Source organism: Solea solea, chromosome 14 (genome assembly GCF_958295425.1).
Source record: "Solea solea chromosome 14, fSolSol10.1, whole genome shotgun sequence".
In the NCBI taxonomy this organism is placed as follows: domain Eukaryota; kingdom Metazoa; phylum Chordata; class Actinopteri; order Pleuronectiformes; family Soleidae; genus Solea; species Solea solea.
In genome coordinates this window covers 19493841-19508046 of record NC_081147.1, presented here as the reverse complement: position 1 = coordinate 19508046, position 14206 = coordinate 19493841, and the positions used below count along the sequence as shown (strand labels likewise).

Below are 14206 nucleotides of genomic sequence, written 5' to 3'. Positions count from 1 at the left end.
ATATAAATATACACACACACACACACACACATATACAGACACACACATATATATACATACTTATATACACACATATATATATATATATATATATATATACATAAAAAAAAATATATATACACATAAAAAAATAAGTTGATTGATTTAAACGTTTGATTTAAATTAATTTGAACAAAAATCAGGACAAGAAGTACAAGAAAACGATCACACATCCACACAGTTTGTTGTTTTTGAACAGCTGTTTGAACTCATTGAATCGAATTGTGAGTTTGATATGGAAGTACGAAGGCTGGTTATAGGATTTGGGAATGAAAATCAAGTGCAATGCAAAAATAAACCATAAACTATAAAAAGAAAACAGACACACAAAAAAAGACACTTGTAAATAAATAAATAAATAAAATCTATGTAAATAAAGACACAAATGCACTTTTCCCATCACTCATGGACAAACACACTGTGTACCTATAAGTCTGTGTCATACCGGCCTTGATGTACTATAACTCGTCACAAGAGCAAATCTATTGCACAATATAATGTTTCTGCCTTTTCGGTAACACCACATATTCATTTGAATAATTTAAAGAATTTAAAACATGAACACAAAATATTCGTCCCTGACCCACCTGTGGGACTTCTTCACCCACTCTCACTGACTGCTCTGGATCTAGAATTAATTGATTTGAATCACAACCTCTGGAGAAGTTCATATGGCAAAAAATGAAAATACTATTCGAAAAAAAAATATATATATATATAGTATATAATATAATATAATATAATATAATATAATATACACACACACACACACGCACAAACAGCACAGTGTTTGATCAGGGAGGAAATCCATAGAGCATGCTGTGTTCGTATAGTCTGTGTCATACTGGCTGCCTGAATGAATGGTACTCTTACTGCTAATTAAGTGCTAATGGCAGTTCCCCCTGCGGAGAATACTAATTAATTTTCCATTCTTCTGTGGGCTGAGCGCGTACTCCACTGCGGCCTAATGAGGGGAGGCAGGTACATCTTGTCCCAGGCTGGGTTAATAAGCACAACACGGTGGGGTCTGACTAGAGAGGGCCATACCGGGGGGCTGCTTCCTGTTCCCTAATCTCAGCAGAGCCCCCTCTCAGAACACTCACAATGAGCCATTACAAAGGTAATGAAAGGATTTGTCTCATTACCCCAGGAAATAGGCAAGTGTGTGTCCACCACCTCCAAAGTCTCTGGCCATCTGTAAATAACAATTTCTGAATTTAAAATACTTATTTTAAAGATATTTGTGGATTCTTTTTCCAGAGCAGTTGAGGGGGTGGTGGGGGGGCGTGGAATAAAAGGACGTGGTTCTATAAAAAGATTATTGACACCAGAGAACGCTGTCTTATTGGACACTTTTCCCCCCCTGTGTGTCTTCCCCTCAGAATTATGACTTAAAAACTGCTGATGTCTCTTAGAAAACAACTTCTATTTCACATAGTTTCTGGCTGCCGGAGAATATGCACTGCTGAAAAATAAATAAACACATTACCTGTTTGGATGCAGAAAGCCTGGGAATCAGATTCAAGGTGCTGAAGAATGAATGGCTGTGCGAGTATGCGGGTGCGTGCATGAGCGTAAACACAGATTGAGGATGCTATTGGAATTACCTGAGCGAGATAATGGCGGTGCATTAGATTAACTTTCAGTCCTTAAATGCAACACATTTAGGCAATCTTGTCCCCCAAAAACATGTCAATGTCTGAAAGGCCTCCCTCTCGCTATCAGGAGCCTCTGGTCCCCCACACTGATGCAGCTGGCAAGGCGCTACCGTTGACTGTCAAAACGAAGCGCCAGATCTAGTTATAAAATAATTGAATTTTCATATCAGAGGGGACCAGAGTCCCGGCAGACAATAGGACTGCTGAGTCCTCTCTGATATTGGCTCAGGCCCTTTGCCATGCGCATGAAATCAGTATGTTAATGTTCCAGGGTTTTCTTTTTTTAAGGGCACTTGTGCTCTCGCAATGTACTACCGATGCGGTTTCAAAAAATTGCAACTATTGATAAGTAGGCAGCCAGCAACCCCGTCGACCCCTCCTCCCACCCAACATGCCCGCCGCTGCCCCCCCCCCCCTCCCCCACCAACCCACCAAGGCTCTAGACATTCTCGCACCCCCCATCCTCCCCCATTATTAAAATTGTAATTTATTTTTCTAAATCAGAATGACAGCTTGCTTTCTTTTCTCTGCAGCAGGCAGTGAATCACCGAGCTTTAATTACTTTCGTAACTTCGCTGACCCTGTGAGCGTGCTGCTCTCCCAGAGAAAATGGGACCTCCAACAAAGGCACTCCACAGCCACCGCCGCCTCGGGTTCATTCAAAATGTGAAAATTTATCAAACTACGGATTTTTTTGTGAGATTTTGTTAACATTTCACCTCCTATCTTTTTCACACTACGCCAAAACAACCCTGTTTGCAACAGTTCCTCCAGCACTTCCAATTTCCCCAGCCTCCCTTCTACAGAAACTCCAGATAACTAATAAACCTCTCCGCCGCTCTCCCTCTTTCTGTTGTGCGAGTTTGTGTTGACTCAACAAGGTCTCTTCAGGTCAAGACGGCCAGAGGTCACACCATTATCAGTAACCCTGTCATATCCAGGCCACGGCCTCAGCGGCAGGGAGACAGACAGCACGAGGGCCCAGGGCCACAAAGCACAGATCAGCGCTACATTTGATCACTTCACAGATCTTTGGCCTGCAGTCACCAGGGTCAAGCTTTACCTAGCAGAGCAATTAAAGTCTATCACACAGTCATCAATGGCCTTCTCTGACCGCAGGACACCATCGCCACAATGGAGCAGCTTTAGCGCTTTTAAAAGAATCAAACGCTTCCAGAAAGTGTCGCGCGCACCGCGGCCGTGACAACCGATGTGGGCGAGAGCCACGCGTGACTTTTACGTCGAGCGCAAAAGGTTTCAGACGTTGCCCTTTTCAGCTCTGTCGCCGCAAAGTTCAGACATGTTCCTTGTTCGTCAAACGAGATCCCCCATTTGCCACGCGCTGCTCGCCGCGCCTGACTTATTAAAACTAGCTAATATGTTGTAATCCCCCCGCTATCGCTCACACCTTCTCGCTGGCACACTTCTGTTTTTTGGGCCGTGCCACAGTGTGAACCAGGGCTGTGCAGGCACGGTTGGTCTTTTGCTGACTGCCTGATAATTGAATGAGCGATTATCCCTCCCATTAATAGACAATGATACAGAAAGCACTGCCATATGTACGGAATATTAATGAGTGGCTGCAGCAGCCTAGATAAGAGGAGCACCACGCAGTCGCTGTAATAGGGGTTAAAACAATTTGCCCCCCCCCCCCACACACACACCCACCCACCCTATCCCTCCTCACACGCACACACACATATACACACCGGCTCCCATGCTTTGCACCAACCTAATCCTCCATCCTCTCACCAGCTAAGCAGGCTACAAGCAACACAGCACCCCCATGGCCTGTACTTGTGTTTGCCGCCAAGGCCGACTTGCTTTTGTGTGAGAGTGTGAGCAGGGTCACTCAAGCAGCAGAGTGACATGCTAATGACGGGAAGCGGCGAGTGTTTACTATTTATGTTTTTGTAAATTTTTTGCAACAATGGAGCTGGGGGGGGATCTCTTTTTCTTTAAATGAGAATAATAATCTAGCTCTTTATCTCGTCGTTCCCAACGATCCAATATTTACCAACGGCCCACATCTTCTCTCGTCTGTGTCGTTATATCCTTTTTCGCCGTTTCTGTTAAAGGACTTATTTTTAACTGATGTTGAGCTGGAGTAAAGATGCAAGTGCAGCTGAAGCCTACATGCGACACAAAGAACCGTCAAGAATAACCTCCATCAAATTAAATGAAAGGTTGCAGAGAGTAAGGCAGGTGAAACATTTGGGGCACACTTCTATATGAATTGCCATGCCAATCAATATCTAACATCTATTAGCATTTGGAAAGCAATATTTCCCCTTTTACCTTGCAATAATTGTGCTTAATGCTGTGAAGTACCTTATCATTGGTCTGACGGCAAAAGAAAGGCCAGTTACCATGACGACTGTGAAAGCCATTGGTTTCCTTTTCAGCGGAATAATGAACTTCTCTCCTCTGTGTGTCACTCTTCCACTCCACTCTCAGCCTCTTCGATTAAATTGAAGTCCACGCGTCCTTGAAATCCCTCGTCTCTGCCTCATAATTTTTTTCTAAACAAGAGGAAAAACAGAGAAAAATGTTCAAGGCTCAACAAATGCATCACTTCAGGCCGACCGAAGCGTAGGAGGTGGATCTCACAATCGATACAGTATATATTTTTTACATTTAAGAAATAGCTCCTTTTCACTTTGTAAGTGTACTGTCAAAGCTCCGACAGTGTGTTCGTGATGGAATGGTTTAAGGCGATATTTTCCTTAACTCTGTTCAGGCAGTAATAATTAAAAAAGCCCCTAAGATAACAAAGAAAACTCTGAAAGTGTTGTTTTAAACTGCCCTATGCAGCTTTCCTTTATAATAGTAACAATTACAGTTGCCCTATTAGTGGTATTTTGAATTTAATTCCTTAGCCCTGCTTCCCAAAATTGGAATAAATTATTGTGTTAATCAACCAGCAGTCACATGAATTCAGTTGTTGATGTTACAAGTGTAGGATAAGGTTGGATGCACAGAGTGTCGTCTAAAACATACTATCCAGGATCACTTTATTTCTCCGTATTTCTGTGAGAATTGGAAATTATTCTATAATCACAAATTCAACAGTTTTTTTTCCAAGCCTTTTTTTTTTCAAACCCCAAATGGCTGAATTTAGGTAAAAGAAACATATACACCTTAACATTGCATTGCACTGTATGTTTAACACAATTATTAGATATAAACTATTAAGGGATTTTATTATGCATCGGTATTTTTGAACATTTACTTTAATGTAATTTGATGTCTTTGCTTTTATTTGACTATTTCAATGAGGTCAATAAGCAAATAGCATCATTATTAAAATCAATTAAATGAAGGCCTGCAGCCATTGATGGACTAAAAGCTAATTTAAAAAAAAAAAGAAAACCTTCATCAAGCCCGATTAAAGTGACTTAGCCGACTCTTTATTTCATATCCTCACAATATATTTAAAAAAAAATGCCAAATGGAATTTAAAATGAATAATGTTTGTAAACAACAACGTTTACAAAATGTACTCATCTTATATTATCTGGTTTAATAGGGCTAAACATTTAGGGTAATTATTCATTAATGTGGGGAAGATTTATATTCAATCGTTATTTAAAAAATTGCTAATTTCACACAATGTACAGGTGAAATATCTTAAATATGAGTGTTGACAAACGTGTATTTCTAAACATACAGACACACACGTCAGGGAAACACTCTGACATAATATCATTATCATTTGGATCAACAGGCCTATTAGATGATGATTGATTTAATTTAATTTAATTAACCCCACCTCCTGGAGAACACACACACACACACACACACACATTAATTTATCATTATAGAGCCAAACATGTATAATTCTCTTGGTAAAACACAGTGTAGTAACAGTGTTACTTTGCTGCATAAGGGAGGAGAAATATAAGTTTTTGTAAGTCGACCTTTTTAATTTTAAGTATTTATTGGTGGATTAAAATTTCATAATAACTTCTCTCCTTTTTCCAATTAAAAGTGTAGTATATGTATATGTGTAGGATTATGTATAGAATAAGAAATCAGTGTGTTAATGCCTTTGTGAGATGATATTTTTGTGAAAGGCCTTATAACAATTTATTTATGGGATTAAAAGGGTATATAAAAGTTTAAATTATGAATACGTGTGACTATATGATTGTTGTACTGAAATGGAGCATAAATTCCTATTTGTCTCCCTCGCCCAGCTGATTTCGATCAAAAGTAATTCATGAATTCATAATTCTGAGCTACTTTTATGTTGTTTTATAGATAACCTATACAGGAAAAAAATGAGCAGGTAACGTTGAAACACTGGGCTAATGTTATTTACTATTTCTGAAGCTGTTAAATAGTTAAATCTTCTTTAAAAGCCTTGCCTTAGTCACTACAGAGCAAAATAAGCAACAGTGTTGAAAGACCAAAGTCCAGCTGCTTTTATACATTATTTTCTCTTAATTTTTTTCACTCTTTGCTTACATATAACGTGTACCACGTGGCAGCTTTCAATACACAACCAACAAAACACCGTTCAAAAACGTATTTTTCAGTCAATGAAGACAAAACTTACCAATAATCCCTTTGCTCAGTTTGCTGTGGAACTGGGGCTGAAATGAATGTGTTTAGTTTTTGACACAGTGGGGACGGTTACAAACCGTCGTTTCTTTGGGTAAAAAATGCTTTAATTTTACACGCAAATACGAAAAGGCGGGAAACTCAAACTGACAAAACTGTCCGTTTGTGTGCGCTGATGATTTATGTCGTGTTTCCGGGTCGCGAGGCTGTGTTCCCTCTTTTTCCTGCCTCCTGTGTTTGCCTGTCAGACAACACCGAGGGACGAAACACGCACCACAGCGCCACACTTCAATATTTCATCATTTATTCTTCAAAAAAAAAAAAAAAAAAAAAGGGAAAAACGACACGTTTTCAGTTTACAAACATTAAACTTTTCTGACCTGATTTTCTCAGGGGACGCACACACACACACACACACGCACACAACTGCCGGGAGAGGGAGTTTTCGCACAATGAGACCACACGGAGGCGCTGGTGAGTCACACAGTCGATTAACAGCAGTTTCCAGTGCTGAAATAGAAAAGTATGGCAGGACTTTACATATAAACCAAGAACTGTATCTGGGCAAGACATTTTCTGCAGCCAGTAAACAGCAGGTGATGACACATTTAAAACATTCACATTTGAGGTGTCCTTTGCAAAAATAAAAAAAAGTGCACAGTATTAGCTGCAAAATAAACATGTTTGTCATCTCAGGTGCAACTAAAAAGTTAGACATATTTCCATTTGTTTCTCTACAAAATAAGACAAACATTGTGTCATATACCCACAAACACCTCAAAGCGCCTTTAACAGGATACAAAAGAACTAACACTGCTATCAAACCACATCAGACTGCTGTGGGAATTGGGCTGGGGCCACTAAGAACTTGGTTATGGGCCACCATTTGAATAGACTGAGAGTATGTTGTTAATCTGATTAGGAAATAGTCCGAATGAGACACAGGAATGTAAACAGCTCTTAAGGCCACACAAATAATCAGTAATAATCACATTAATTTAAAGATCATTCTGATTTTATAGTCAAATTATGTTGACATTTACCTCTTAATCAGATTATAACGCTCGGTCTACTGGATTTTCCACAGCAGTGGGCATAATGCAGACCCCAGTCAAACTCGATCTACATGTGCTGTGTATAGGAACTCGTGTAAACAGGATAATGAATCAATAGTCAGATCATTTCAGGGCGTTTGGTCTGAGGGCAGATGTTTGACGTCTGTGTCTGTGTTCATTCTGAAAGGTAAATCAGACGTAACCAGTGTGTATCTGCAGTGGTTGCTGTGGTAATAATAAGAGTGGCATATCCATAGTGGTGGCACGGCTTTGAATTCGAAAGCACAGAAACATAACAGTGCATTATCTGGCTCTGCAAACAATCGCCCCCTGTCATGTCAAGGTGCAGAACTCCTGCAAAAAAAGAAAGAAGAAGAAAGCAACAGAGAGAGCAAAGGAGAGGAGAAATTGGTACTTATCCCTGTTTCAGTTAACAGAAAACCCTCTTTCTACAACAGCCCATAATAGACAAAACTAAGTATCTTTTGAGATTTGATAGTAACTGAAGGCTACGTAGTTTCTCAATACACATGGAAGAGAAGAGTGAGGTAAGCTGCAACATTCAACGTCTTTCAATAAATGTTACTCAACTTTACACACTACATTGCCCCCCCGCAACCTTCATATGGAGGATAAAGCAGTAGCAGATAGATGGATGGATTGAATTTTACACACTGTAGCTTTAAGAGTGATGCAAAAGACAAAATTGAAATCGAATTTGAGCCGCCTGACTGTGTAGACTGATTTATTATTATTAATAATAATAATAATAATAATAATAATAATATTAATAATCAATGGCGTCTTTGCATTAGGGGGCACGGCCCCATCAGATGGCGCTGCTGTTCAGGGGAGCTTTTATAAGTTTTCCTGTGTCAAAAATAATAAATCCAACTTTGTCCCCAATTAAATGTCTGCAGTTCGGCTGTAGGGCCCCAGTTTCAGGGCCCCAGAGCGCTCCTCATTGGCTTACTTGAAGCAAGGGTGGGCACTGCACAGGTCATGCTTCATTCATCCACTGCATGATGAATCGAGTTGATTACCTAGCTGTGTGCGAGTTATCGTTTTACCATTTGAGCAGAAGTTGGAGATCAAACGTTTGGGACCACATCGATCACAGGATTTAATAATTTCTCAAGAGGGAAAAGACAAAACCAGGTATGAGGGTAAGAGCGTGATATGTGGTATTTCTGGATTCCATTATAAGATAATAGAGATAGTAAGATAATAATAATACATTTTATTTCTAAGCGCCTTTCCAACACTCAAGGACACTTTTACAAAAACAAACAACAATAAAAAAAAAAATACCAGGATGACTGTACATAGATAATGGGAGTGACATTACAGCGAGTAGTCTATTTTGAACAGTTCTGGATATGAAAACATCTGGGAAATCTTTTTTATGGCAGTCTGAATGAGGCCTGTGTTGCACTTTTTATTGAACGTATGTTAATATAAAAGATCAATACACTCTAAACTCTACTTTACAATTTCAAAAATAGCTGCGCTGCATCGCTCACAAAGCATTTCAGTCAGAGAAGGTCACTTTTATGTATTGTGCGTGGAAATGAAAAGCATTGTTGAAATATGACAAAATAGAATTCTTACCTGAGCAAAACTCCTTATTCTTAATAACCACTGTTATTAGAAACAATATTTACTTACGAAATAACAGTTTTCCACAACTGTGCTGCCAAATAAATAGATTAGATGGACAGTGTGGACACACAATTATTAACTTTTGGGGTGACACCGGGAAAAGAGTGAGAAACACTACATTTATCCTTCATCATTTCTTATACTTGTTATTTAGTCAACACTTGAAAAAGGACACAGCATTACCAAAACTCCTGATTTCCTCTGAAAAACATCTTTCTTTTCTGCTGCTCATTTCACAAGGATCACTGTTTCTACTCACATCTCATTTTCTTACTCTCACTTCTGCTTGACATTCACACAGTTTAGGCTGGATTCTGTTTCCTCATAAATTAGTCACAAATTCCACATTCCACTTGGGCGATAAGCAGGATGGATTCACCCACTCTCCACTTACGGCAAACATGTGGTCACACTCCGTTTCACTACCGTGCTCAACATCCCACAAAACAATTGGTTTGAACTGAGCTCGAAAACTTTCATTTCCATGTGTCTACACAAGGAGAACAAGGAAAATCCCTTATCGCTGTGATGAGGCGTGGGTGGTGTGGTGAGAGTGATGTCTTCTCCAGCTCAGTCCCTCTTGCTTTTCACCACGGTTGAGGAAAACGGCAGCTGGATACGTTGAAGGACAAAAACAGCTGGGTCGACTGTGATCATCGTTTCTGGGTAACACACAAACACTGTTGATAAAAACAGGAAAAGGACTGCCTCGTAAGTGTCCCACTTCGGAAACAAAAGCCAGATTATTTGACCGATACAGACATTTCTCTGTTCAACGTGTGTGCATTCAATCTCAACAGAAAGTCCAGAAGGTGGCAGCACAAAAGAAGGACATCTGACGCTCTCCAATAAAGAAACATACATACTTTTATTTATTCATCATTATCTTTAGATTTCAAAACCAACATTTTTCAACCTTAATACGTAGTTGAGAATATTGGATGCCTTTCCTTTAAACGGTCACTTACAAATACTTTGTTACTGTACTTGAGTACAATATTCCATACTTTACTTGTGTTATTTATATTTCGAGCAACTTTTACTTTTACTCCACTACATTTCCTCTAACTGTCTTTGTTTCCAACCAAAATAAAATCAGAAGAAGAAGAGTTGGTAATGTTCTGTATATATATATATATATACATACGTATATATAGAGAGCTTTTCTAGTCTTGATGAGCTGCCATTCACACGCTTCCACACAGGGTTAAGTGTCTCCCTCAAGGACACATATAGACTAGCAGAGCCAAGAATTGAATCCACAACCTTCCAGTTGAAAGACAACTTGCCCTACCACTGAGCTACCATGGCTCAATCCTAACTCTAAAATCACCTTTGATTCCTAAGTACAGTAAATGTCATATACTTTAAAACTTTTACTGAAGTAATTTGATATAAAAAAAAAAAGGTGACTTCAACTTCTACTAAAGTCATTTTCTGGTGAGATACTCAAGTATCCCTTTGAGGTACTTTATACAAGACTGATTGCCACGAATTTTGAATAAACTATTGACCGTATCCTACATGAACACTTGTTTTTCACAGATATTTTCTAACCCGAGCATCTCATTTACTTTCCCCTGCATTTCACGCAAAGACGAACCCTTTGCAGCAGCAGCAGCAGCAGCAGTGGATGCTGAGTTCCGTGTACTCATACCTTTGTGGTAGACGACTGCATGCTATGGGTGAAATGAACAAATCTTTGACTTCAAATACACTCTGACATCGTGTTAAGAACATCAGTGAGGGTGAGCGGAGCTGAAACATGCTCTAACCACAGAGTCAAAGCCCATATTGCACTGTAGCAAGATTCCAAACCTTTCAGTGCAAGTAAAAAACAGGTTGCATTAGAAAGGTTTGGAGCAGTTCCCACTATCTGTCCACCTCTGCTCTGTCTTTGAGAGCTGTGTTAGAGTAGAATAGACTCTTTCAATAAATGTTACTCAACTTTACACACTACATTGCCCCCCCGCAACCTTCATATGGAGGATAAAGCAGTAGCAGATAGATGGATGGATTGAATTTTACACACTGTAGCTTTAAGAGTGATGCAAAAGACAAAATTGAAATCGAATTTGAGCCGCCTGACTGTGTAGACTGATTTATTATTATTAATAATAATAATAATAATAATAATAATAATATTAATAATCAATGGCGTCTTTGCATTAGGGGGCACGGCCCCATCAGATGGCGCTGCTGTTCAGGGGAGCTTTTATAAGTTTTCCTGTGTCAAAAATAATAAATCCAACTTTGTCCCCAATTAAATGTCTGCAGTTCGGCTGTAGGGCCCCAGTTTCAGGGCCCCAGAGCGCTCCTCATTGGCTTACTTGAAGCAAGGGTGGGCACTGCACAGGACACTGCACACTGTGTTAGAGTAGACCATGGCGATGTCATGGTTACTGTTCAGCTGCCTCTGCGGCTGCTCCGGCGTTTGACTGTTCACCGCCTGTTTTCTGCCCGTAAGGACATACTTCATTTTGGAGCGATAGTGATCCCCAGCTAAGAAATATAGGATGGGGTCAATGCAGCTGTTGACGCTGGCCAGCGGCCTGGTGATTTTGTACGTAAAGTTGACAATATTCAGGTATCTGCAGTCGCGCCGTAGCACGCGCGAGGTGTAGTACAGAGTCCGCGTGATGTGAAATGGCACGAAGCTCACGGCGAACACCACCAACACCACAATGATGAGCTTGATGGACTTCTGGCGTGAGGCGCTGCTCTGCCGGCCAGCTGATAAGCCGTGCCGGGGCCGGCACAGGGTCCGCGCCATCAGGTAGTAGCACACCACGATGACCGTGAACGGGACACCAAAGAGGAGCACCATGACGACAGAGCTGTAGTCCACGTACTCCTCAAAGGCCTGCTGGCTTGTTGTGTCGTGGCACAGCGTGTCATTGTCCCTCCTGGACGTGGTGACAAAGATGAGGTTGGGCACCAAGCACACGGTCACCACACACCACACCATGCCACACACCAGGTGCGCGTGGCGGGGCTTCACCAGAGTCAGCGCCTTGATGGGGTGGCAGATGCCCAGGTAACGGTGCAAACTGATGCAGGTGAGGAGGAGGATGCTGCAGTAGAGGTTGGCATAGAAGAGGAAGCGCACAATTTTGCAGGCGGCCACGCCGAAGGGCCAATGGCTGCGGTTGGCGTAGTAGTAGATGAGCGTGGGCAGGGAGACGACGTACAGGAAGTCGGACAGGGCGAGGTGGAACATGAACACTGTGCTCGGGTTCCACGGACGCATCTTTAGGAAGATCCACAGAGCCGTGGCGTTAAGCACGAAGCCGACCACGAACACAAGACTGTACGACACAGGCAGCAGGATGTATTTGAACTCTTCGTCGAAGCGGCAGCTAGAGTTGAAGACGGAGATGAACGCGGTGGAGTGGTTGTGTGCGTCGGGGCCGCCGAGGAGAGTCTTCATCATGCTCCGACTTCTCTGTTATGACGTCTACACCTACAATGAAAACACAGATATTTCATTACTGATTAATAGATACAAAATATTTCTCAATTTCATTTTTTTTTTTTCAAAATTTCAAAAAAGAAAAAATTCAAAAAAAAATCAAAAAAAATTTAAAAAAGGTTTCACAAACATCAAAATGTCAATATCCATTAACTACAGACACATATATTAATATAAAAAAATTATTATAAAGTACTATTATCCTCTTTTCACATGACAGTGGTTGATTAATAATCGATGCATTGTTTTAAACCATGATTTATGCAGGAAATTCCAGTTGTACTACAAGTAAATGGTTGATCAGTTAAACAGATTAATCGTTAATCTGCAGTTACAACAGGTTAATACAGACGACTCAAGGCAAGTACAAGCTTCAGTATTTGCACCTGTTCGTGGTGGTTTTCAGTCACTGGACTCCTCTGCGTCCGCACTCCTGACGATATTTGCACCTGTCTCGGTTGTGCCAGCGTTGGTTGAAAGTGTTGAAGGTGTTTTTGACGGAGATTCGCTGTAGATCCACATCTGTTAAGTCTCAACATCTGCTTTTCTACACAACAACAACAACAACAACAGCAACACGATGTCCGAGGTCAGAACCTACAATCGGTCACACACAGTTACTTTAGAACACGGTTGTCGTGACGCAGCGCTACTACTCACCCTCATCCAAACAAAATGAAATCCGACTAATAGTGAGTTGTCAAGTTGAGAACAGTAGTCTCTCTCTCTCTCTCACACACACACACACACACACACACGCTCTCTCTCTTTACGCATGGATATCCACGTTCAGTGGAGGTTCAGTGGAGGTGGAAGTCCTGTTGGAGATCACTGGCTGCAGCAAACACAGTCAACTGTAGGGCGCATGACCACACATATACACACACACACACACACACACACGGAGAGAGAGAGGGAGAGAGAGAGAGAGAGAGGGACTACTGTTCTCAGTTGAAGAGTGAAACTTTTTTGTAAACCGATCTTTAGTGAGGACACTCATAGGCATAATGCATAAATAGCCCTTTAATTACCCCCATCACGACTAAATGCCTAAGCATTAACCTAACCCTGGTCTTAAACTATAATGTGTGTTTTTAAGGTGTGAAAGAACATGAGGACCAGCCAAAAGTCCTCACTTCCTGTGTTTTATAAGTTTTTTGGTCCTCACAAGTATATATACTCTGTCACTCTAACATACACGCACACACACTATGGATGAAATGGGAAGTGACATTGCTGAGTGGACAAAACTGCCGCCTCCAAAATATTTCCTGGAATAAGCCAAGTCTTGATCCAGTGAACCACTTGAAACTGCAGTTCTGTAGCTCATTTACATAATCCATGATTGAAATTATAATCTAAATAAGTGTTGCAGCTTTTCTTTCGTCTTTGTAGCCGTTTCTCTCCGTGCACCACTAGATATGACACTTTTGACCACTGCTTCCTGGAGCTTTTTTCTATTTTGACCACTGTTTTCCTCTGCAACACACACACGTGTTCCTTAAATTAATAGAGCGATATCATCATTTTCTTATATACTACACTAGTAGACAGTATGTTATTTCGTGCATTGAAATCTGTGATTGTGAAATAAAATGCTCCTATCACTACACTGTCTGCAGCCACATAATCTTGCTTTTCGACATTTCGTTATTTTTTCCGCTGCTGCGGTGTTTCAGCATGTGACATTTCTACTTAATTATTATCATTATTATTATTATTAATATTATTATTATTATTATTATTATGTAAAA

At 40.6% G+C, this 14206-nt stretch overlaps 1 protein-coding gene across 1 annotated transcript; it reads right to left on the bottom strand.

Moving 5' to 3' along the window:
- Window positions 1-11306: 11306 nt before the first annotated feature.
- On the bottom strand, window positions 11307-13344 carry p2ry4 (pyrimidinergic receptor P2Y4). The gene is made up of 3 exons (XM_058650580.1): window positions 13113-13344; window positions 12839-12999; window positions 11307-12443 (listed from the first exon to the last, which is right to left on the bottom strand). The coding sequence occupies exon 3, from the start codon at window positions 12411-12413 to the stop codon at window positions 11307-11309; it is 1107 nt and encodes a 368-aa protein (XP_058506563.1). The 5' UTR covers window positions 12414-12443; window positions 12839-12999; window positions 13113-13344.
- Window positions 13345-14206: the final 862 nt, after the last annotated feature.